The sequence below is a fragment of the Grampus griseus genome (assembly GCF_964374135.1).
Source record: "Grampus griseus genome assembly, chromosome: 10".
Classification (NCBI taxonomy): Eukaryota; Metazoa; Chordata; class Mammalia; order Artiodactyla; family Delphinidae; genus Grampus; species Grampus griseus.
In genome coordinates, this window is record NC_139004.1 from 24,480,733 (window position 1) to 24,505,956 (window position 25,224).

The 25,224-nt window shown below is 43.6% G+C and overlaps 1 protein-coding gene across 1 annotated transcript; it reads left to right on the forward strand.

Moving 5' to 3' along the window:
* Positions 1–798: 798 nt before the first annotated feature.
* Positions 799–17,422, forward strand: GSTA4 (glutathione S-transferase alpha 4). Its single transcript, XM_082662803.1, has 7 exons — positions 799–880; positions 1,851–1,955; positions 9,053–9,104; positions 10,582–10,714; positions 11,597–11,738; positions 13,566–13,697; positions 16,821–17,422. The coding sequence occupies exons 2-7, from the start codon at positions 1,866–1,868 to the stop codon at positions 16,941–16,943; spliced, it is 672 nt and encodes a 223-aa protein (XP_082518929.1). The 5' UTR covers positions 799–880; positions 1,851–1,865; the 3' UTR covers positions 16,944–17,422.
* Positions 17,423–25,224: the final 7,802 nt, after the last annotated feature.

The window sequence follows — 25,224 nt, forward strand, 5'->3', positions numbered from 1 at the left end:
ATAAATTATATAATCACACATTTAATAATGAGTTGTTACATAGCTATATATGGAACTTTGCTTACTTTTCAAAAATGAGTTGTTACATAGCTATATATAAAACTTCGCTTACTTTTCAAAAATACCTCTTCTGTATGAATTACTTGATCCTTTTTTAAAAACATTGTCTGTCACATTGTCAAAAGAAAGGCAGACTGCCACGTGCAGCGCCTCATTTGGATGTGTCTGGAGTCTTGGAAGCTTGACTACCCTACGTTCTCCTACAAATGGACCTTGAGAGCTTGTTTGGAGGTTCTAGCAGGGGAGCGCAGCTACTCGTATACCCTTGACCGAAGAACGGTCCTCCTCTATCGGGGAAGGTCGTCCTCTTCGACCGAGCGCGCAGCTTCGGGAGGGACGCACATGGAGCGGTGAGGGAGGAAGGGGACACCCGCCTAGCCAGCCAGATCAGCCGAATCAACCCTGGCGATCAATGGGGTGACAGATGTCGCAGCCAGATCGCCCTCACATCCGAAAGAACACGGTAGAGCATGCGGTATATAAACCTGAAGAGATTTTTAACTTTTTGCATAGGTCTACTTGTTTGTCTAGTCGGATCTCTAAAAGTCACTTTAAAGTCTTAACCTAACTAACACTTAAATGATCACTTAATCCCTAAAATTGCTAAAATTGGTGCTAAAACGGGCTTAATTTGGGGTTGTTTTCACATTATCCAGCATGCCTTGCAGGTGGGAGGGGCATGCTAAATAGTGCCGTGTCTATTGGTGAAATCCTCCGGAGCCTCGCCCACCGAGAGCGCCTCGGGCGGCCCACGGGTTCCCTGGCTGCAGACCGCTTGCTGGGCGCTTTGTGCGGTTCTGGTCACTCCGAGGGGACCCAGGTCTGTCTCCCTTCTGCCGCCCCCACCTGCCCTTTCCCCTCGTCTTGTTTCTCCTGGCTCCGAGCTTCTCACTCTCTCTCCATCCCGGAACCACCCCGCATTCATCCTATTCCTGTCTTCCTGCCCCGGTCCTTTGCGCCCCCGCCCCCATCTGGGCAGACGGGGGCCCCTGGGCTGGGGTGGGGGTCTTGTTTGGCTCGGTGTGCGTATCATGATTAACGCGCTCTATGGAGTCGGCAACCCTGGGTGGAAGGCAGGGTCGGATGGTCCCCGGGGCGGGCCGCATGGGCTGAGCGGCCACGCGGAGCGCCGGGAGCCTATCTCGGCCGCCGATCGGTGGCCTGGGCGCACCCGGGGCTGGGGGGCCCGTGTCCGGGCGGGGCGGGGGCGTGCAGGATCCGGGGCCGCCACCGCGGGCCTGCCCACCGACGCAAGTCTTACGGACAGTAGTAATCCTCGGCCTCCCCACCTCCCTGTTGCTGTGAGGCTCAAATCTGACGCGTGTGAAAGTGAATTTTTGCAGAGGTTCCACGGGTGTGTACGTCTCCTCCGCGGCCCTTGGCGTCTGGACTGTAAAGGCCGAATTTGGGAAATCACAGATTTTCAAGGTCAAAGTATATGATGTTCTGATTCTGTGAAATCCCGTGCTGCTAGTACAGATAGATGTCTTTACAGCAAATGGCCCCAGCTTCCCAAGATCCAGAGTAATAAATCGTAACGATATGAAACGGTATGAAAGCCAAGTGTTTTGTTTTTTTTAAGTTTTAAAATGGTGGTCTGTTTTTATTGAGTGAGGGAAAACGCAATTAAAAAAACGAAAACAAAATCCCTTCCCTTCCAACCACCACAAAACCCCCCAAACAGTTTTCTGTGCCAAAATCCTGAATATTCATTTAGCGCCTGAGCTCTGGGCTGAGGACTCGAAATTGAGGCTGTTCTTTTGCGAGGAGCTGCTGCGTTTGTTTTTCAGAAAACCTGAAAGGCCATGATGGCTACGAAGCCCAAACTCCACTATCCAAATGGACGAGGCCGCATGGAATCCGTGCGATGGGTTTTAGCTGCCGCTGGAGTCGAGGTACCCTACCTATATGCTGTTTCTGCACAGATTTGTCCTACAGCGTTGAGACTTGAGGGAAACGTCAATGGCGGAGCCCTGTCCTCTCCCACTAATATTACAGATCTGCTTCAGTGAGTCAGAAGAGTCCTTCCCCTCAAGACTTTTTCTTTTTATAAATGGAGTGTAGTTGATGAAATTGTATTTAACTTTCAGCTTTAATCATTGGCTTCTGATCTACCACCAGTAGATATTTATTAATGAGGAGAAAAGGAACGAACCTGCAATTTGCCAGTTAACAGCCAGAACTTTTGTGGATATAGAATCTCTAGGTGAATTTCGTATTTATTCCAGTGGCTTCAGACTGGCAGCCTTCCTATCTTGTCTGCATTCCTTCCTGTATGTTTTGGCCCACAGTGGTTTTGGTCTTGTTTTTGTTCTGTTCTTGTAGCTTCTTGTTTATGGAAATTTTCAAATACGAGCAAAGATAGGACATTGCCATGAGATCCATGTACCTGTCACTCAGCTTCAACAACCATCAGCTTTATGCTAATCTTGTTTCACCTATCTCCTCCCCTCTGCTTGCTTTGTTGGAATATTTTACGTTTCATCTGTGAGTACTTCAGTTTTGCTCTCTAAAAGATGAGCATTTTAAAACATAACCACAATAGCATTATTGCACCCAACAAAATTAACAACAGTTCCTTATTATCAGCTAACAATCTGATTGTCAAACAGGCCTTGTTTCAGTCTGGATCTAAATCAGGTCCACACATTGCATTTGATTACATTTCTTTCAGTATTTAAAAAAATCTGTAACATTTCCTCTGCATTTAAAAAAAATAAACTTTGCATTTTGAAATAATTTCAGATTAATAGAAAAGTTCTAAAGATAGTGCAGAGTGTTCCCATGTAACTGTCTCTGTCTCCCTTAATGAAAACATCTTAACCACATCAAAACCAAGAAATTAACATTGGTGCATAACAAACTACAGACGTTATTCAAATCTGATTGGTTTTTCCACTAATGTCCTTTTACTGTTCCAGGATCCAACACTGTATTTAGTCATCATGTTTCCTTCGCTTTCCTCCATCTGTGACAGTTTCTTAGTCTTTCCTTTATTTCACCACCTTGACGGTCTTGAAAAGTATTGGTCAGGTTTTTTGTAGAATCCTCCACATTTTGGGTTTGTCTGATGTTTTTCTCATGATTAGACCAAGTTTGAGGAAAGAAGACCACGGAGTGAAGTGTCCTTCTTATTACATCATATGAGGGGTTACAGGACATCATGAGTCGTCACTGGTGCAGTTAATCCTGGTCACTTGGCTCCTTCATTCATCAACTAATTTTCCCTCTGTTCTTTGGAAGAGAATCATTAAATTCAGTCCACACTCCCAAGGATGGGAATTAAGCTCTACCTCCTGGTATCTGCATTTAGAATTCTTATGTAAGGAAGATTTGTCCCCCCCCCATTTATTTATTTATTCCATCATTTGTTTATATCAGCATGAATTTAAGTATATTTATTTTATCCTTTCGATTAAAATTCAATAATACTTTCTTTTGTTGCTCAAATAGTTCCAGCTTTGGCCACTGAGGCTCTTTCAGGTTGGCTCTTGTGTCCTTTCCATGTAGCCCTTTTTACTTTTTCTTTTTCCTTCAACATTTTCTCACTTTCTGACACTCCAAGATGCTCCAGGCTAATCTTGCATTTTCCTTGCCCTAGCCCTAGTACTTCTCCAAAGAGCCCTGGTCCCTTTTATTAGAAAATGGTATTAGCAGCCAAGATCTGGGTGCCAAGTGTCTGCATTTGTTTCTGGTGCCATTTGTGGAAGAAACTGCGTTTAGAATGCCCCTCATTCTGGATTTGGCGGCTTTACTCTCATTTTAACATGTTCTGTTCTCTATATTTCCTGTAAACTACTAGTTGGATCCAGAAGTCTGATCAACTCCAGGCTCCTTTTTTTCTTTCTATCTCTATTTTTTTTTTTCCTGCCAGACTGCGGCAGAGGGGATACTGCGATCATATTTCTCTTGTGCGACATCCGGGGTGCATGACGTCTGCCTGTCTCATTTTCAGCGTTGCTGAGTTTGATCAGTGTGTTTCTGTGACCTTAGCCTGTTCCACACACTATGAAGTTTCCTCCATCACCCTTTCAAGTGTCGTTTGCAGCCTTGATCATCACCATTGTTAGAGGTTACAAAATGGTGATTTTTCTATTTCTATCATTTCACCTAAATTTACTAACTGTGATACTCTTGTAAAGAGTAATTGTTCACTGATTACTTAATTACCTCGAAGTACAGTTCAAATAAGAAAAGCAGGATAGATGCTTGATTCTGCCACTTTTATCAATTTTCAGAATAATGAGTCATTACCCTAGCAGCCTCCAGAGGTGACAAATGAGGGTTGATGGGTTTGGGGTTTTGTTTCTTATGGTTGGTTTGGTGTGGTTTTGGTTTCCTTACCTATCGTTATAACTCACCACACAGTGTTTTTACAGTTTTCTAAATTAATCGATATCATTTTTATATACAAATTCTGATTTCTGACTTCTCTTGAGAAGTTGGAAGATCTGATGATCCTGGGGCCTCATTTCCATAGGGCAGCAGCTGCTGCTTCTGAGTAGGGACGGTCCCTAGAGATGGACCTTTCTAGCCTGCACAGTCCCCATCATTCCCTATTGTCTCAGGACATATTTTCTAATTGTGTTAAGAGGAAAGCGGAACAATTCTTGATCCTTTGATCACCTGTCACCTGTCTAACCCCTGTATGCTTCTGAGTTTGCAATTATCTAATAGGTTTTGAAGAGGGTGTCTTATATGAGTATGTACTAGAATCCCTTGTCAAAGCTCCTCTTCCCTAGCTTCATTCTGCCCCTCCTGCTCTGCTGTGAGTCAGCATTCTTGGCTACAGTCATAGAAACCCAACCCTAAGTAAGAAAAACAAAAAGGAACATGGGTCATGTGATCTACCTACCCTCAACCAGGCAGGCAGGTTGGGTACAGTAATTAGCCCAGCGTGGGTCTCAAGCCCACTCCTCTGACCAGGGTGGAGGGAGCTAGGCTGGCCTCCTTCACGAGGGCTGACCACGTGGTTTGCAGGAACAATTCCCAAAAGGTGGTACCAGGGGTCCCTTTGCTTTCTGTGCCCAGTGACATTTTCAGCTACATTTGTGCTCAGACAGATCTGAAACAGGAGGGCCAGGCTGGCAGCCGCTGGGTGGGTTCATGATTCCCAGGGTCACGATGTCGGTTAGAAGCTGATGTGTAAAGCACACGCATCCCAGTAACTAGGTACCTCGCACCTGCCGAGAGACAGCCTGGCCTAATTCAGGGCGTCGGCGTCTTCCATCTCACGCGCGGTTCGAGTCCTCAGACCTTGCTCCGTGCCGGATGCTGCTTCTCGGCTGCTTGGAGCTTCGTGTGCCCAAAGACCACCCCCCCCACCCCGAACCTGGTCAGATCCTCCTTGTGGAGAGGGGGATGAACAGTAAAAGAGAAGATGTGAAGGCCACAAGCTCCTCGTTCAGGACTTCTAGGCAGTTCACTTAGAAGAAGGGGGCGTGCGAAGAGGGAGCGCGTGGTGTGGACACGGGCGCTTCTCCAGGGATCCCAGCGGGAACGGCACCCCATCAGGGCACAGAGACGGCTGATGGCGTGGATGGAAGCCACACGCTGTCTGTCTGTCCTTACAGCCCGGAGCAGCAGCCAGACAGTCGCCAGCTCCCCCAAGCTCTGCCTGGGGACTTTTTCCCTTCCTCCCTCTCCTACCCTCTAATCTCCTGTTCCGGTGCTAGATTCTTCTTACAGACCAAGTTTTATAAAGTTTGACTGAAGAGAGCTTCTCTAGTGAGAGAGAGCATGCATTTTGCTACGTGTTCCCAGAAGTCAAAAACCAGAATCGGAACAATTTGGAAGGAATTAAAAAAAAAGTTTTTTTAAATTAAAGTATAGTTGATTTCGGATGTACAGCAAAGTGGTCCAGTTATATATATCTTGCACATTATTTTCCATTATAGCTTATAACAAGATATTGAATATAGTTCCCTGTGCTGTACAGTAGGTACTTTTGTTTATCTATTTTATATATAGTAGTGTGTATCTGTTAATCCCAAACTCCTAATTTATCCCTCCCCCACCCCCTTTCCCCCCTGGTAGCCATAAGTTTGTTTTCTATGTGTATGAGTCCGTTTCTGTTTTGTAAATAAGTTCATTTGTGTCATTTTTTTTTAGATTCCACATATAAGTGATATGATATGATATTTGTCTTTCTCTGTCTGACTTACTTTGCTTAGTATGTTAATCTCTAGGTCCATCCATGTTGCTTGGAAGGACTCGTTTTTTTAAAATGTACATTTCTGGTCTCTCCCAACTACTGGATGTGAATCTCTGAGGGATGAGCCTAGAGACACACACACACGCTTTCCCATGTGCTTTATAAATGATTGTGGTCATAAAAGTGTGAGAGCCGTGGTGCAGAGGGAACACCACCAACATCACACCTGACCAGCTGGGCATTTGGACAAATGCCCAGAACATTCTTGCCCTGAAGTTACTGCTTCCTGGGCCACAGATGGAGTGCCTCTAGGGACACTGAGGCCCCCTCCTCACACGGGAGGACGCTGGGAGTAGGAGAAGCCATGCCTACACATCCTGATGCCCGTTGAGGTGGAATAGAGAATGGCCATGTCTATGCTGTCAGCTCTGCCCCTCCTGGGATGATGGGGCAGCGCAGGGAGAGATGCTGGTGGGGAACCATCTGGGGACTCAGTGGGCATGTGAAGGGCATCAGTACATTAGCACGAGTTTTATCTATCACAAGAAAAGAAACTTTTCAGTGTTTTTCCCCGCCCCACCCAGCCTTTTAGTTTGAAAACTTGAAAACCTACAGAAAAGTTGTAATAGTACAATGGACACCTTCTAACTAAATTGACCCGTTGTTAACATTTTGCCATGTTTGCTTCCTTCCCTCTTCTCTCTCTGCTTTATTTATTCTTTTTTTTTTTTAACATCTTTATTGGGGTATAATTGCTTTACAATGGTGTGTTAGTTTCTGCTTTATAACAAAGTGAATCAGTCATACATAAACATATGTTCCCATATGTCTTCCCTCTTGCGTCTCCCTCCCTCCCACCCTCCCTATCCCACCCCTCCAGGCTGTCACAAAGCACCAAGCCAATATCTCTGTGCCATGCGGCTGCTTACCACTAGCTATCTACCTTACTACGTTTGTTAGTGTGTATATGCCCATGACTCTCTCTCGCCCTGTCACAGCTCACCCTTCCCCCTCCCCATAACCTCAAGTCCGTTCTCTAGGAGGTCTGCGTCTTTATTCCTGCTTTACCCCTAGGTTCTTCATGACATTTTTTTTTCTTAAATTCCATATATATGTGTTAGCATACGGTATTTGTCTTTTTCTTTCTGACTTACTTCACTCTGTATGACAGACTCTAGGTCTATCCACCTCATTACAAATAGCTCAATTTCGTTTCTTTTTATGGCTGAGTAATATTCCATTGTATATATGTGCCACATCTTCTTTATCCATTCATCCGATGATGGGCACTTAGGTTGTTTCCATCTCCGGGCTATTGTAAATAGAGCTGCAATGAACATTTTGGTACATGACTCTTTTTGAATTTTGGTTTTCTCATGCTTTATTTATTCTTAATCACTTGAAAGTAAGTTACAGACATCAGCATGTATCTCCCTGTTAAGAAAGAAAGAAATAATTGTCCTAATAACTGCAATATCATTGTCACAACTAAGAAAGTTAACACTAACTTTACAACATCTAATATACAATTCATATTCAGAAGTTCCCTCTCGTCCCCCAAAAGTCTATGTAACTGTTATTTAACTATTTAGCAGTTATAACTGCCCCTCCCCCATCCAAGATCTAATCAAGATTCAGATATTTGGTGGTTATTTCTCTAGTCTCTTTTCATCTATCAATAGAACAGAGCCTGCATTTTGTTCATTTCTTCCCTACCCTTCACTTAACAGAAAAGGAATGTGTGAAGGAGGAATTGACTCTCTTGCATGAATTTCTGCCAACAGACGTAAGGGATCAGTTATGTGACTTGGAGGCCAAATGACATAAAGAATTATCAGAAGAGGGCTACCTGGCTAAAGTCGATTCCCTTTTAAGTAAAGGTTTGCCCTTGAGAGCAGAATTCATGCTTTTGGTCGGGAAGAGGATAGATGGCTAGGAAACGGGAGCCAGACAAGTGGTGAGTACCACAGAGTGGGAACAGCAGAGGCAGAAAGTTCCCCAGACCAGTTTCCAAACCTTGCACATCCTGGAGGAGCTTAGAAACAAAACAGGCCATTTATGTTACAGAGTGTCCCACATCCTGGATATGCCCCATTTTCACCTTGCAGTTTGATCCAAGTGAAATCGGTTGGTGAGCTCTTTCTGCAGTGGTGCAGTGTCCTCACTGTGTCTCAGGATGTCTCAGGATGTCCCCCAGTGGGGAGCTGAGTTTGACCACTTGGTTAGTTGGATGGTGGGATCTCCAGATCTGCAGAGGTGTTTTTTCTTTGTCATAATAAGGAACTTGTGGGGTGACACTTTGAGATTGTGTGAATATTCTATGCCCCATGACCCAATGATTTCAGCATCCATTATCCTTGTCAGAATCAGTTATTACATTATAGGGTGAAAATTGGTGATTTTCTAATTTTATCATTAATTAGGAATAATTCTACATTAATTAGTGCTAATTCTGTAAAAGAGAGCTTTTCTTCTCCCTTTTTTTTTTAGAATCATCATTTATGGACACAGGGATTTTTTTGTTGTGTTCTAATCCATAACTGATATCACTCTTTTTGATATTTAAATTGTCCCAGATGTGGCTAGAGAATCCCTCGGGTAGGGTCCTGCATGCCTTTGCTTTTGACATACCCGTTAGTCTTTGAGTACGTCCTCACTTTCTGACATAACAGAGTCAACCTTTGCTTCTGGGAGTCCAGTGATATTTAGAAACAAGATGTGGGTACTGAGTATGCTCTTTCTCTCTGCTTCTGAGGCAGTTTAACTTGGTATTTTCAGTCCTGAACCTGGAATGACATTTCACTTCTTTTTTTTGGGGGGGTGTCTTTTTGAATTTAGTTTGATGAAGACTTTTTAGAAACAAAAGAACAGTTGCAGAAGTTGCAGGATGGTGAGTATCAAAATGTATTGCTGTCGGTAATGCTGATTTTCTTTTCTAAGAACCCATATTTACGTGGAAGGGCAAAGATACTGCTGCACTAAGAATCCAGACCAGTATCCTAAAACCAGACAAGCAAGAGGAAACAGTAGCCGAAATTGCCAGGAGGTCTCTTCGTATTCAGTAGTTCTATAAAAGCTGGCGAAAGGGAAGGAGCCAGTTCCTCCCTCTGTCCCAGTGGGCAGCCCTTCTCCATCTCTCTCTCCTCCCCCGCCCTCCTCTACCTTTCCCCCCCTTTCTTCCTCTCCCTCATCCCCTCCCTCCTCATTTTCCACCTCCTCTGAATTACCTGAGGCATCTGCACCTGCTTGAAGTACGCAGGTAAAAGTCACCATTTACACTGGGCTGCTTTCTGAAATAAGTACAAACAGGTGTGACATCAGTGAAAGGCCCCCTTTTAACTCCTGGTCACACCTCCCCCTCCACACCCAGGCCCCTGTAAGCATCCTCCCTCCCGGCCATCAGCAGGATCCTGAGGCCCAACTCAAGGCTCCTCGGAGAGGGACCAGCTCTGCAGGGCTGTGACGCCCCCGTCATGAGTGACACTGCCTGGCGTCACTAGGCCTGTGCTGAGTACATATCTCCCCTCGACCCGCATGCGCCCCCAAGCCTTGAGCCCCCCCAGGGCTGGGCCGTATGCTATACTTGCAACTCTCCCCGACATTTGGTGTGGGGAAAGTGTTTGAGACAGGCTTCTTGAAGAAAGCAGTGGGTTACTTTTTGACCAGTGACAGCGTACTCGGTGGTAGGTGGACTGTGGTAGTGGACGCCTGTACGTGAGTATCAGCTGGTGACTTGGGTTTCATGATCAGATTGTCAAAGCAGTGCAGTCATAGAACATTCTAGAGCGATGGGAATGTTCTGTTCTACAATGGCCAGCGCAGGAGCCACCAGCCACATGTGGCTTTTGAGCACTTGTAATGTGTCCAGGGCGACTAACAAAGTGAGTTTTAAATTTTTCAAAAGTTTGATTACTTTAGAGTTCCCTGGTGGCCTAGTGGTTAGGATTCTGGGCTTTCACCGTTGTGGGCCCAGGTTCAATCCCTGGTCGGGGAACTAAGATCCTGTAAGCTGTGCGTTGCAGCCACACACCAAAAAATTGATTAACTTAAATTTAGGTTTAACTATACACACGCTGCTTACTGGCTACTGTATTGGCCAGCGCACCTCTAAAACAACGTCTTCACTACGCCTCCCCTACCCTTTGTCACTGGAGCTAGGTGTTTTTCCTGGGGTGAAAGTCAAAAGGGAAGATTTGGATCAATGCTAGTTTTCGGGCTTGTTTTATGGCTAAGTCTGCACCCCTGAATGAAGTGGGGGGAGCTTTACACTAAGGCTGTGATCCCACTGTCCCTTTTCATTCAGCAGAGCATGTTTTGATGGGGGTGCAGGGAAGAGATCACTTCTAACTCTGGGCTTCCATTCCCAGGTAACCACCTGCTGTTCCAACAAGTGCCAATGGTTGAAATTGATGGGATGAAGCTAGTGCAGACCCGGAGCATCCTCCACTATATAGCAGACAAGCACCATCTCTTCGGCAAAGATCTCAAGGAGAGAACCCTGTACTGTGGCCCCTCTGGCGTGTTCTCACTTGTCCACTTACCGATGCTTAACTGATTAGTCGTCCTCTACAGCACACCCGTCCACTTCATGTCCTGTATCGTTAGTGGGAACAGGGAACAAAGCCCCAGAAAGGTCAAGACCAGTTAGAAAATCAGTACAGAGAGTCTGAGTAAAATGAGAGAAAGGAATTGAGTTCAGATATTAGAGCCTGTTTCTGGGGTGTGGTGTAGGTTTCAACACGTTTAAATGCTTTGATAGTTTTTTTTTTTTATACCTTTCTTGCAAATGTATTATCGCTGAGTATTAGGAATAGAAAGCTGCTGTGACATTCAAGGCCCAGGATACTGTGCACTGGATGATAATTTGAACTCAGAGCCTGGTCCCTGTACCTCCTGGATCATGACCCAGGGCAAAGCGTTATGCTCCAGTGTCCTGATGAGTTTCCAGTATGGTGGGGATAATAACAGCATATTCCTCATAATGCCATAGGATTCAATGAAATATCGGATAGAGAGTGTTTAGCACCGTGCCTGGTACACACCAAGCATCCTATAAATAATACCCACTATTTTTACAAATGTGAAGCTCCACCCGCCCCAAGCCCGGGTGCTGGAGTGGGGGCGGCAGAGTAGGGGCCAGGAGAGAGGACATTCGTGGCTCTCGTGCTTTGAGATGCGTGACAGGTTTTTCTGAAAGATTTTTCTGAATCGCAGCTAGAATTGACTTTGCATCTTGGCTCTAAAGGGACAGGTGGAGATGAATGCTTCTTGGTGCTTAAGTTGCCAGAGCCTTAAGAGAAAAACACTCTAGATGCTTAGTTGTGGAAGCCAATGAGTTCAAAGAGAGGGGTGACTGAGAAAACGTTCTTTTGTGTTTTGAAGGATTGACATGTATGTGGAGGGGACCCTGGATCTTCTGGAACTGATTATCATGCATCCTTTCCTCAAACCAGATGATCAGCAAAAGGAAGTGGTGAACATGGCCCAGAAGGCCATAATCAGATACTTTCCTGTGTTCGAAAAGGTAGGTGGCAGTGAAGCCTGTGAACACGGCATCACCAGACCACAAACACCCCTTTCTACTCAGGCGGAGTAAAGCTGAGCCCTGCTAGACCAACCTCCTGGACTCCTGAGGGCTCACAGGTGCCATCGGCACAAAGCCAGGATGTCTTGGAGCCTCCCAGACTCTTCCAGAGTCTTCCATGTTTTCTGGGGAAAAGATGGGCTCACCCATGTGTGCGTTGTCACTGCTTACATTAGCCAGGTGCCACCTCGTGCACGATACAGAAAAGAAGAAACCACCTACTTCATTCATTCTTTCGTCATCCTACCTGATAGTTTGGTATAAAGAGAAGAACCATTGCTGTTCTATTTCTCTTCCCTGTGCTCTTTTTGTTTTCTCTTTTGTTATTTCTTGTCTCATTACCGTATCTGTTTTTCTGAGCTTCAAACTCCTCCTCTCTTTTCCTCAACTCAGAGGGACTATTTTAAATGCTTTAGTTAAAAACCAAGAGAATGTGAAAATCTGGAATTGGCAGACTTCCTCTGGCCATTGATGTGGAATTAGATGTAAGAAGGAGGAGAGATATTTTCTGAGTGTTTCTGTCCTTGGTTTCGTAGCCTCTTTTTTTTGTTTAGTTTTTTTCTTTGTTTTTTTTTTTTTTTTTTTTTTTTTTTTTTGCGGTTCGCGGGTCTCTCACTGTTGTGGCCTCTCCCGTTGCATAGCAACAGGCTCCGGACGCGCAGGCTCAGCGACCATGGCCCACGGGCCCAGCCGCTCCGCGGCATATGGGATCTTCCCGGACCGGGGCACGAACCCGTGTCCTCTGCATCGGCAGGCCGACTCTCAACCACTGTGCCACCAGGGAAGCCTGGTTTCGTGGCATCTTGCCCATAGGCAGTTTGTGAATGTAAAATACGATGATGCAGAAATGTGCTGGGACGAGGGAGGAACAGGTGCCTTGGAGAAGGGTCACTGCCAGTTCCTCTGTCCCTGTGGCCCAGACTGTGTCAGGGCTCCACCGAACATATGAGCTAAATAATTGTCACCTTCTTTTTACCCGTAATGAAATAGAATCACAGAGAGACTGGGTGACATGCCTAAGTCAGGAGCCAGGACTGCAACTCTGGACTCTTCGTGCTCTCCCTGTCTGGCTCCAGTAACTCTGTTTGATTTGGAGTCATATTAGGGTCCTGGTCACACACACGTAAACACATACTCACACTCATGGGCATCCGCAAAGGGCATCTTCCCTGTTCCACCACTGTCCCTTGCCCCTTCCCGATCACCGTCTATGCCTATGAATCTCTGCACCTGTGTTACTCTCAAAATGGGAGTCAGGATGAACTCTCATTCTTTCAATGTTCCCTGTCTTAGAAGATGAAAGGAAGCCTGCTTTTTTACTGTCATGTCTAGTTTATGACTGTGAGTCCTGACACACAGAAACACAGAACTGGCAAATGAGATCAGACTCCTTGGACAGGACCAGTGGCTTACGTCTTACATCACTCCCCCTGAATGCATCAGGGCTGATTCTTTTCTGTAGATACATTTATGGGATAGAGGTATCCTTTTAAAGCCCTGGATGCTAAATCTAGAATTCCTAGTTCTTCCCTTTTTTAGGGTCTCGTTCTGATGTGAAGCAGATACTTAAGGATGCTTTCATTTCTGCACCTTTTTTGCTCTCTCCCTCTCACATGGGGAACTTCTTCTTAGTTGATGTTATTCGTAAAAGGATAAAAGGACAAGATTGTAGTTTCAGCCCTTCTCAGATACGGCACTGATTCCACAACTTCATCATTTTCTCCATCTCAAGTATTATAACCAATGTAAAATGTTTACACCCTGCAGGTTTTACGGGGTCATGGACAAAGGTTTCTTGTTGGTAATCAGCTGAGCCTTGCAGACATAATTCTACTCCAGACCATTTTGGCTCTAGAAGAGAAAATTCCTAATATCCTGTCTGCCTTTCCTCACCTCCAGGTACATAAAACAACGTTTGAGAAGATTGGCCCAGAACTCTGAGGCCTTCCTTCGATATCTGTTGTTTGGTAGGCTGTGTATGTGTGTGTGTGCGCATGTGTGTGTGTAATTCTTTTAGGTTCTAGTTAGTAAAATGAAATGAAGGTGCAGACTTGAAATTGGTTTTCTGGTTCCCAGACCCTTAGAGCTGAAAGATTGTTTACGTGTGAAAGAAGTTGTCCCTCGGTATTGTTGCATGACTACACTCTTGCAACAAACTCCATACACAGTTTGCCAGTAGGGACCTGCTGTAGACGTAGTTGTAGGGACCAGGGGCTGCTCATCTGCTTGTGCTGTATGTGCTGACGGGAGGACCCGAGAGTCACCGTCAAAAACAGCCTCGTCATCAGGGTGTGGCTCCCTTTCTCAGAAATAACATGGTCTCAAATTGGAAATTTTGGAGTCTGAATTCTGAGAGCTAATAAGAGGCACCCTAAACATCACCCCAGAGAATTCTCACCGTTCTTCTTCCTCAGATTCCAAGGACAGACTTTTGTGCGTGACTCAGTTTATGTTTCGGTGTTATTCTTGCAGGATCGATCATAGAATTTAGAAGCAGAAAAGGGCTTTAAAAAGCAAGTTTCATCCAATGCCTTCAATATATTGAATACATATGAAGAAATAGAGACCCAGGGTAAAGACGTCAGTAGCCTGATGGCCTCGTTAATGGGTATATCAACTTTGTCTAGAATCTTAGCCTTTTATCTCCAAATGCAATGGGCTTTCTTCTGTGCTGGTGGGTTGGCCCCTTGGGCCAAATCAGGCCTGCCACGTGTTTTTGTATCACTCTTGAGCTAAGAGTGGTTTTTACATTTTTAAATGGTTGAAAGACTATCAAAAGAATAGTGATACTTCCTGACACATGAAATTATGTGAAGTTCGAATTTCAGTGTCCGTAAATACATTTCATTGGCACAAAGGCAGGCCCATTCACTTATGCGTTGTGTAAGGCTGCTTCTGTGCACCACGGCAGAGGTGAGTCGTTCTGATACAGACCATATGGCCTGCAAAGCCTAGAATATTTACTAACTGGTCCTTTATAGAGAAAGGTTGCCAACCCCCTATAAAGACCAGATGGACACATCTTTGACCAAGTTATCAAAAGCCAAGAGAGACACATGCTAAATCTCCAAAGAGTAGTAACACATATACTTTAAAAAAAATTCTTTTCCCAAGTGTAGTGAACATCATTTGGACATACTAATGAGGACAGCAACCACCGGTTAAATACATAGACCCAGAAAATGAGAACAGAAATCTTCAACAAGGCAAATAGCCATTATATAGTTTAGCTCTCTGTTCCTTTCTTCTTGCAGGCACAGAGATCTTTTTTTTTTTTTTTTTTTTTTTTTTGCGGTACGCGGGCCTCTCACTGCTGTGGCCTCTCCCGTCTCAGAGCACAGGCTCCGGACGCACAGGCTCAGCGGCCATGGCTCACGGGCCCAGCCGCTCCGCGGCATGTGGGATCCTCCCGGACCAGGGCACGAACCTGTGTCCCCTGAATCGGCAGGCGGACTCTCAACCACTGCGCCACCAGGGAAGCCCGAGATGGGCATTTTAAAGTTTGACTTTAATACCAATAGATCCCTGAAATGGCCCAAGGACCTGTGGATATTTTCCATCCATGATGCTAACAATTTGTTTTTAAATCCCAGGTACTTCTGTGTAAACAAATTTAATACCTGAACAGGTCAAGTATCAATATTAAAGGACTTCAAAATCTAACACCAGTTCTGATTAAATTAAAGGGTCACTCTTGCATTGATTAAAGGGGGAAAAAAAAGTCAAAAGTCACAAAATTTTTAGTATACATGACATGTGTAAGCCCCAGGTAAATCTTGAAATGATAAATCCTTTGGAAAAAGCTTCTAATTATTGGTAATAACACAAATAATACAAATACCATAATACAAATAGTTCAAATAAGTAATAAGAAGAGAAGATTGTCATATTTACATAGAATTAATTGACATAATTATTAGAGTTTTTGTTAATATTAGTGATATATGTATGAATGTTTGTATGCCTGCTTAATTAAGGCTGTGCTTTGTACATAGTAGACATTTAATAAATAGTAGCTTTTTAAATAAGTGACCTCTTTATCTTGAAAGATTTTGTTAGAATACTTATATATGATGGATATACAGTTCTTTGTATAGTTCAGAATTTTCACCAGATCAAATGGATTTTTCTTCTTAATTACTGAAAATTGGTAAGATTTGACTTTATGAATGAAAAATAAGATTTTTTTTCTTCCATTACAGTTAACGTGAATATCTGGTATCTGATAACTGAGCCCTAGGCTACAAAAAAATGCAACTGGCCATCTTTCACACATAGCCAGAAAGAGGATTCATTTGTTAATAGGAGTAAAACTGTCAAGGCAGCTGAATCTTAAAATGTAACTTGTACTATCTGATGAATTTTTAAAACAATTTTATTTAAGTGACTTTTATTTAAATGCATTTTTTCTGAGATCAGTACATTTGAGGTACTTCCTATGTCTTTTTCATCCTTCCTTTTTTCATTTAAGCAAGTATACTCCTATCCTAAGTATCTTTTTTATTTTTCTGTCTCTGAAAAGAGTTCACATCTTTGTATGAACTGTGAGATTTGTATAGAGCCTGGCCTAGATTCCAGCCACTGTTGGCAGAGATTATAAATGGTCATACCAAGAGATCAGACCCTAAACAGGTGCTGGATGACAGTTCTATTTGGATCTCTATAGCAAATATTTATTGAATGTATTCTGATGGACCATTTTGGGTTTTTTTTTTTTGTTTACTTTTTTATTGAAGCATAGTTGATTTACAGTGTTGTGTTCATTTCTGCTGTACAGCAAAATGACTCAGTTATACACATATCTATTACATTCTTTTTTATATTCTTTTCTATTGTGGTTTATCCCAGGATATTGAATATAGTTCCCTGTGCTGTACGGTAGGAACTTGTTGTTTATCCATTCTATATGTAATAGTTTGCATCTACTAACCCCAAACTGATGGGCCATTTTGCACTGCCCTATTTTCGTAGAAATGAATACTTTTGCTTTTAGCCTTGAACTTTTGCGTTTTCCCTTTGCAGGAGTTCACAGTGAAAATAAGTAATATCCCTACAATTAAGAAATTCCTTGAACCTGGCAGCAAGAGGAAGCCTCCCCCGGATGACATCTACGTGAGAACCGTGTACAACATCTTCATGCCGTAGGACAGCAGCACGGCTGTGAGTGAGCGCTGTCCCCCAGAAATCGCTGTGTCCACAGTTGTGTCTTAATTGAAGCCAGGCTGCCGTGATCCAGCTCTGTCGTGGTGCTGTGTATATTGTTCCTAAGTTGGTCTTTCATGTCAAGGAGATCTCTTTTAGAAACATCAACCTTTTTTGTCCAGTGAGTGATTGTTACGGGACCTCTTCTGAACACCTTTTTAGAGGGGCTGGCATTTAAGTTAGATCTGCTCTGTCTACTCATTTCCTGGTAACAAGGATGGGTAGGACTTCATGTTGTCCCCTGAGCTTCTTTTCTCCTCTCCTTCTCCCATTCTCAACCCCCTCCAGTCTCTTCCTGTTTTCAGTGTCTAATAACAATGGAATTCACTAGATAGTAACTCTCCTCTGAGCTATAATAATAATAGATCCATGGTAGTAATGAATGCCATTGATATTTGCCAAAATAAAGGATTTACAATTCATTGCCCTGCTGCTAGAATTTTTAAATTAAATCGTCTGGAATACATTCACATGGTTCAAATATCAAAAAAGTATAAAAGGCTATACAGTTGGAAGTGTTCTTTTCAGCCCTGTCCCCCCAGTTTTCTTTGGTTCTGCTCCCTACAGGCAAACATCATTATCATTTGTATAATCCTTCCAGTTATATTTGACACAAGTATAAGAAAATATAAATATATTTAACTTTTGTCCTCTTACTACCCAAATGGTTACTTGGAGGCTTCTGATTTTTTGCATTTCAGAACTAAAAGTGTGGCTCATTAATACTGCTTTAAACATGTGTTGACTTACATCTCAAATATTAATTGAGCACCTGTTATGTGCCAAGCATGGTGCCAGGAGACAAAACCTTAGATCAGAGGCCTAGATCAGAATATTTTGCTTTAGAAAAAATTCACCACGCAGTAGGCAAGATAGATGTGTCAACAGCAGAAGTAATTTTAGAAAAGAAAGAATTGCCACTTTAAGAGTGTCTAATAATTAGGAATTTAAAAACGGGAAAAAGGCAAGTGTTTGATCCGCGTCTCATTAAGTGGACACACTCATTCCTTACTACAGGAGGGATTTTTGCCCAGATGTGAAAAACAGACAGTTGCGAGGTGATCCTTAATTCCTGTCCCAGTCAATGCAAGCCCCTCAGGGTTTTATTAGAGGAAAATGCAACGCAGACGTGAAGATTGTCTTCACATTTTCACAATGCAAGCACTCTGTCGTCGCTCTAATGTTTAGAACTACTAAAGGAGCAGAGGCAGGGCAGCAGGTGCACCACCGGACGGGCCCGAGGAGCACTGGTGGTCCCGGCTGATGTTTTCGCCAGCCTCCTGGGAGCAAGAGAACAAAAAGAAGAAAATGGGGATGGGGATGCAGTAAAGAGTCTCACCTTCCCCAGAGACAGGTCTGGCCTTGGCTTCTGGGAGGTGATCTCTAAGCCTTGGAACCTCTCCTACCATTTTGGTGGGATTTTACTATCCAGAGACACGCCCGATAGGAGTATCTCTGTTTGTCCGGGGCCCTGGGCCAGCCAGATAACAACTATATGATTTCGGGTGTAGGCTTTGAGCCGCACCAACAACATGATGTTGGGCAGGGGCTCCGGGTCATGTGGGGTCAGCTCCACTCTGGAGGGGCTGGAGACAGATCAGCCACGTGGGCGGTCAGTCATGCCCACACGATGGCGCTCCTGTAAACTTCTGCACTCAGACGCGGGTGGGCTTCCCCAGTGACAGAATTCTGTTGTCACACATGCTTGTCAGGAGGAGTTAGCGCTGTCCATGACTCTGCAGAATGAAGACCTCTGAGCGCTCCGAGCCTGGAACACTCCTGGACTCTGCCCTGTGCATCTCTTCCCCGGGCCGATTTCTATCTGTATCCTCTCCGTGTAATAAACCGAAGCTGTGAGTAGGACCGTTTTCTGTGAGTTCTGCGAGTACTTCCAGCAGATTACCAGACCTGAGGGTGTTTGGGGGACACTCCCTGAACCTGCAGTTGGTTTCCGAGCGAGGGCGGGCTTTTGGATTACTCCTTCCAACTCTTCAGGGAGGGGAAATGCTTTACACTCATTTGGAGATTAATTTACATGTGGGAACCAGACATTGACTTGATTACACCGAGGGGTCTCTATCATTGAGTTCTATGGGACGGTAGGAAATTTGAGCTAAGACCGTTTGGGCGGGATTTTGCTACCCAGGGCCATTGCCTGATACTATTACTCAAGGGCCTGCTGTGTAGACTGTAAGCCGTAGTGCAAACAGTGCTTTGGGAGTTTTAATTCTCTTAGACACAAGAGGGCCCTCAAGGCTGGCTCTTTGAGAAAACAACCAGGGAGGAAGTTGGCTTCTGCACTGAATTGGAGGATTAGAGAAAATAAATAGGACAGGCCAAGCTGCTTCCTCTGAAGACAGGTTCCCACGTCCTTCTGCTCACGGTCACGTGACCTTAAATTGCGCAGTTCACTTCCCACGTTGGAAGCAATCTCCCCTTCCCCATCCTGCACAGGTGGACTCCCCCAGCTTTTGGGTCCAGACCCTTTAGTCTCAACACCCTCCACCCTCCCATCTTCACGAGCCACCGGACTCTGGTGAAACAGCAGGCGGTCAGGCAGCGGATGGTTGTCCTCAAAGACGTCAGTGTGTTGAGCGTTCAGGAATGAACTAGGTAGGACCCGTGAAGCCGGGAGCCGGAGCACAGGGCACCCACGAGGCTCACCGGCTAGACAGCACAGCAGCTGAGCCAACGGGGTAAAAGTGCACGCCTTCGTGGGTCCTCCAGTGTCTGGGACAAAAGGGGGAGCTGGACGGGTGGGGGGCTCTGGTGTCTGACAGAGGAGGACCTGCAGCGCCTAATGAGCCTGGGACCCAGCCTAAGCCACTCAGAGGGGCTTTGGCGGACTGGGTGCCTGAGGGAACGCCTGACGCTCTGGACCAGGTGCCTGGGGGGCGGGGCGATGCATGGAGGTGCCAGGCTCCTGGGGACGGGTCAGCAGAAGGGGGATTCTAGGGGGCAGTGTCTGCGGCAAACAGCCGCCAGCCCCAGCTCTCATACCTGCTCATGTTCCCTCTTTCCAGAAGATTCCATGGTGGGCTCCTTGCTCTATTAGCGCCAACATCCCCACCTAAGGGAACCCTCCGATCACGAACTCTGCAGCTCACCCCACACACTCCATACCTCTTTTTCACCACCCTATTTTATTTTCTTCAGAGCACTCGACACCCCCCGGCAATCTTCTCTGTTTAATCAATCTGTGTCTTTATATTTAAAGTGGGTTTCTTATGGAAAACATAGAATTGGGTCTTAAGCCACTCACAATAGCCTCTGTCTTAAAATTGGTGTATTTAAGACATTCACATTTAAAATGATTATCGATGTAGTTGCATTAATCTCTACCATGTTTGTGGCCGTTTTCTACTTGTTGCCCTGGTTCTTTGTTTCTCCCCCACCTTTTTTTTGTCTTCCACTCTTTTTCTGCCTTCTCTGGTTTTATTTTATTTTATTATTATTTATTTATTTATTTTCACACACACTGTATTTTATTTTTACGAGAGATAAATAAACTGACACCAAGCATTGTAAATGGATGGCCACAACAAAAGCAACAATGATTGCAATTACCAAACACGAAACACGCTCACACTATGTCATAATATTGACATTCAGTCCAGTAATCCCCCACGGTAACAGCTCCTTCACTTTGCAGTGCTTCTCTGGTTTTAATTGAGCATTTTATATGATTCCATTTTCTCTCCTCTCTTAGCATGTCAATTATAGTTGTTTTTTTTTTTGTTTTTAAGTTTTAGTGGTTGTTCTAAAGTTTCCAATATGTTTATGCAACTACACTAAGACCACTTTGAAATAACACTATACCACTTCACGGGTAGTGTGGGTACCTTATAACTATATTCCCAATTCCTCCCTCCTACCACTTATAACACTATTGTCGTAGATCTCATTTATTCATAAGCTATAATCATGTGATATATTGTTACCATTATTATTTTGAATACACTGCATTTATTTGTTTATATATTTATACTGCCTATCTTCCCCAACTAGAATGTAAGCACCACCGATGACACTGGGTCTGTCATGCCTACCATTGTAACCCAGGGCCTAAAACGGTACCTGGCACAGAGTGGTACTTAGTAAATATTTGTTGAATGAGCTAGTGGAATCTTACTTTCTTCTTACTTGAGTATCCTGATGCTCTATCAAATACCCAAACAAGGGATGTAAAGTGAAGCCCCAGAGGTGTGTACAAACTGGAATGCTCATTGGCCAATCCCTTGAGGGGGTGGAGATTTCAATTAGAATGGAAAGGGTTATAAACCCTCACTTAATCCACCCACAGCACCCCAAGACAAGAGCCAGGAAAAGCTAAGGTTAGTGGTGATGTTCTTATCCACTCTTTTTGGCCTTGGTTGGATAGTTTTTATGGCCAAATTTGCAACTTGTAGTTAGCGGTTGTTTTAACTTTATGGTTAACTTAATGACTATTATTTCTAAACTTGTCTAGATCAAATAAAAGGCAGAGATATTTTTTTCTTTCGAGTCGATACATAAATGAAAACGAGATGCAAATGTACATCTAGACAAAGCCTTTGAAGACTTTCATTGCTTGTGCATGAAATGTGCATAATATCATACGTTAAAGTGCCCCCCACACCGTGTCGCACGTTAAATGTAATTTCAGAACTAAGTATGTGGTGCTTCAGTTGATAACACGCTTGGTAGAACTTAAGCATTTATTAATTCTGAGCCATTACATTTTTTTCCTCCTCTGCCAAATCTCATGTTTTTGGACACAGTTGGAAAGAACACAGGCATCACCCACTCTGTGCCAGGTGCCTAACGGGTAAACTCAACCTCCTGCCTTCGTCGGATGCTTGGAAGATTCCGTCCAAATGATGTGACACTGGGGTCTTCCTCTGGGGTCCTGCCTCCCCAGGGGATGGCACCAACTTGAAAGCAGGAGTATCTAAGTCAAGTCCAGGCACAGATTTTTCTAGGACTTGCTCCAGTCTTGAAACAGCAGTGGGCCATGTAGTGGTTCACTTTGTTTATTCTCCAAGCAACCTGGGGTGACGTCTCCTTCTCGGCTCAGCTGTATTTTTCATTTAAGTAAGTTTGTTAGCCTTGGGGAGATGTCAATATGAATCAATCCATTAGACCCTAACGGAAAGGAAATTTCATTTCTATAACTGAAATATAGGGCACTCCACAGAAGAGGCTTATTAGCATGTGAGCTTGGAACAGAACTACCTCCCTAACCATCCTATTACGTAAGTAACCCCTACTCCCTCCCCACCCTGGAATAGGGTTCAGTTGTTTGTGTCTTAAAAATGCCATGTAAACACTTGAGCTCTTTTTCCCGGGGGGCTAGTTCCCTGTAGGATACTTTCCCTTTGGTAGCATGTCAAATCCAACTAATTAATATGTCAAATCCAACCAAATAAGTATTTTGCTAATATGTCATAAATAGAAAAATAGAAGAGAAATCATTCATAATCAATTAAATGTGGCCTTTCATCAGTATCTTATAGTTTTCTGCATACAGGCCTTTTGCCTCCTTATGTAGGTTTATTCCTAGGTGTTTTATTCTTTTTGTTGCAATGGTAAATGGGAGTGTTTCCTTAATTTCTCTTTCTGATCTTTCGTTGTTAGTGTATAGGAATGCAAGAGATATCTGTGTATTAATTTTGTATCCTGCTACTTTACCAAATTCATTGATTAGCTCTAGTAGTTTTCTGGTGGCATCTTTAGGATTTTCTATGTATAGTATTATGTCATCTGCAAACAGTGACAGTTTTACCTCTTCTTTTCCAATTTGGATTCCTTCTATTTCTTTTTCTCCTCTGATTGCCATGGCTAGGACTTCCAAAACTGTGTTGAATAATAGTGGTGAGAGTGGACATCCTTGTCTTTTTCCTGATCCTAGAGGAAATGCTTTCAGTTTTTCACCATTGAGAATAATGTTTGCTGTGGGTTTGTTATATATAAAACAAACAAACAACAACAACAAAAAAAACCCAATCAAAAATGGGCAGAAGACCTAAATAGACATTCTCCAAAGAAGACATGCAGATGGCCAACACACACATGTAAAGCTGCTCAACATCACTAATTATTAGAGAAATACAAATCAAAACTACAATGAGGTATCACCTCACACTGGTCAGAATGGCCATCATCAAAAAACCTACAAACAATAAATGCTGGAGAGGGTGTGGAGAAAGGGGAACCCTCATGCATTGTTGGTGGGCATGTAAATTGATACAGCCACTATGGAGAACAGTATGGAGGGTCCTTAAAAAACTAAAAATAGAACTACCATACGACCCAGCAATCCCACTACTGGGCATATAAGCAGAGAAAACCATAATTCAAAAAGACACATGCACCCCAATGTTCATTGCAGCACTATTTACAATAGTCAGGACATGGAAGCAACCTAAGTGTCCATCAACAGAGGAATGGATAAAGAAGATGTGGTACACATATACGCTGGAATATTACTCAGCCGTAAAAAGGAACGAAAATGGGTCATCTGTAGAGATGTGGATGGACCTAGAGACTGTCATAACAGAGTGAAATAAGAAAGAGAAAAATAAATATTGTATGTTAATGCATATATGTGGAATCTAGAAAAATGGTATAGATGATCTTATTTGCAGAGCCAAAATAGAGACACAGACCTAGTGAACAATTATATGGATACCAAGGGGGAAAGGTGGGGGTGGGAGGAATTGGGAGATTGGGATTGACATATATACACTATTGATACTATGTATAAGATATATAACTAACGAGAACCTACTGTATAGCACAGGGAACTCTACTCAGTGTTCTGTAGTGACTTAAATGGGAAAGAAATCAAAAAAAGAGGGGATATATGTATAGGTATAGCTGATTCATTTTGCTGTACAGTAGAAACTAACACAACAATGTAAAGCAATAATATTCCACTAAAAATTAATTTTTAAAAAATGGGCTGTAATGTTAAAGCTATACTGAAAGTCTTGGTTGTGCTGTTAATATTGTTCTTTCAACTTTAACATATTCTTTCTCTGAAACATTATACACTTAAAGCTAGAATAATGCTACATCTTTCCAAACTGGCATATTTAAATTCTGTGGGGAATACAGGATTCTCTCGGAGAATTTTTTGTCTTGGTGACGGATTTTGATCTTGCTGGTTGTTACGAAGCTAGGCAGTTCTTATCCATTGGAGAAGCCAGAGTAAATGTCAAGGATATTTCTAGTGATAATAGATTTAGAATTGGCATCTTGCACAACATTGTAAAGCAATTTGACTCTAATAAAAAAAAAAGAAGAAGAATTGGCGTCTTGTATTTTGGCCCCAAGCATCTGCTAAAACTGGCAACTTCTTAAGTTAATCCCTTAAAACTTCCGTTATCTAGAAAATTCAATAAAAGCCTGCTTTTTACCTAACTGAAATTAAGAAAAATGTGCATTGTTTTGCCTAAATTATCCAGAATGACTGTTAACATTATCAGTAGAATTTCACCCCAGAAGACTGGCTGATTTCCCAACGTGTGTGTTCAGCAGATAGGAGCACAGGGCGAATGAATACAAGGGAAGAGAAATAAGACCAGAAAGATTGTTAAAACTGGAGGAGACGAAGATGATCTAATTCTGAACCAACTCCTCATTTTAGAGTTGAGGAAACTGACATCTCTTCCAGACCTGCCCAAGGCTGGAACCTACACACCTGGTACTTGGTTAAACCTGGGGATTGGAGGAGGCCTCGCATCTTAGGAATTCTTCTTTTAAAGGGGGTCAATATAAATGATCCAACATCGGAAACGTACTTATAATTCTCCCTCATTCCTCTCCCCTTCCCTTTCTCTGTTCTTAGCCTCATACACTCCTGCACATCACAATTTGCTCAGCCTGCTTTTTTTTTTCAGTTATTTTATTTTATTTTTTTATTTTTTGGCTGTGTTGGGTCTTCGTTGCTGTGCGAGGGCTCTCTGTAGTTGTGGTGAGTAGGGACTACTCTTCGTTGCAGTGCGCAGGCTTCTTATTGCGGTGGCTTCTCTTGTTGCCGAGCACGGGCTCTAGGTTGCACGGGCTTCAGTAGTTGTGGCACGTGGGCCCAGTTGCTCCGCGGCATGTGGGATCTTCCCGGACCAGGGCTCGAACCCGTGTCCCCTACATTGGCAGGCGGATTCTTAACCACCGCACCACCAGGGAAGTCCATCAGCCTGCTTTTTAAACATCAGATTCTGCACTTCGTGCCTGCCCAGCA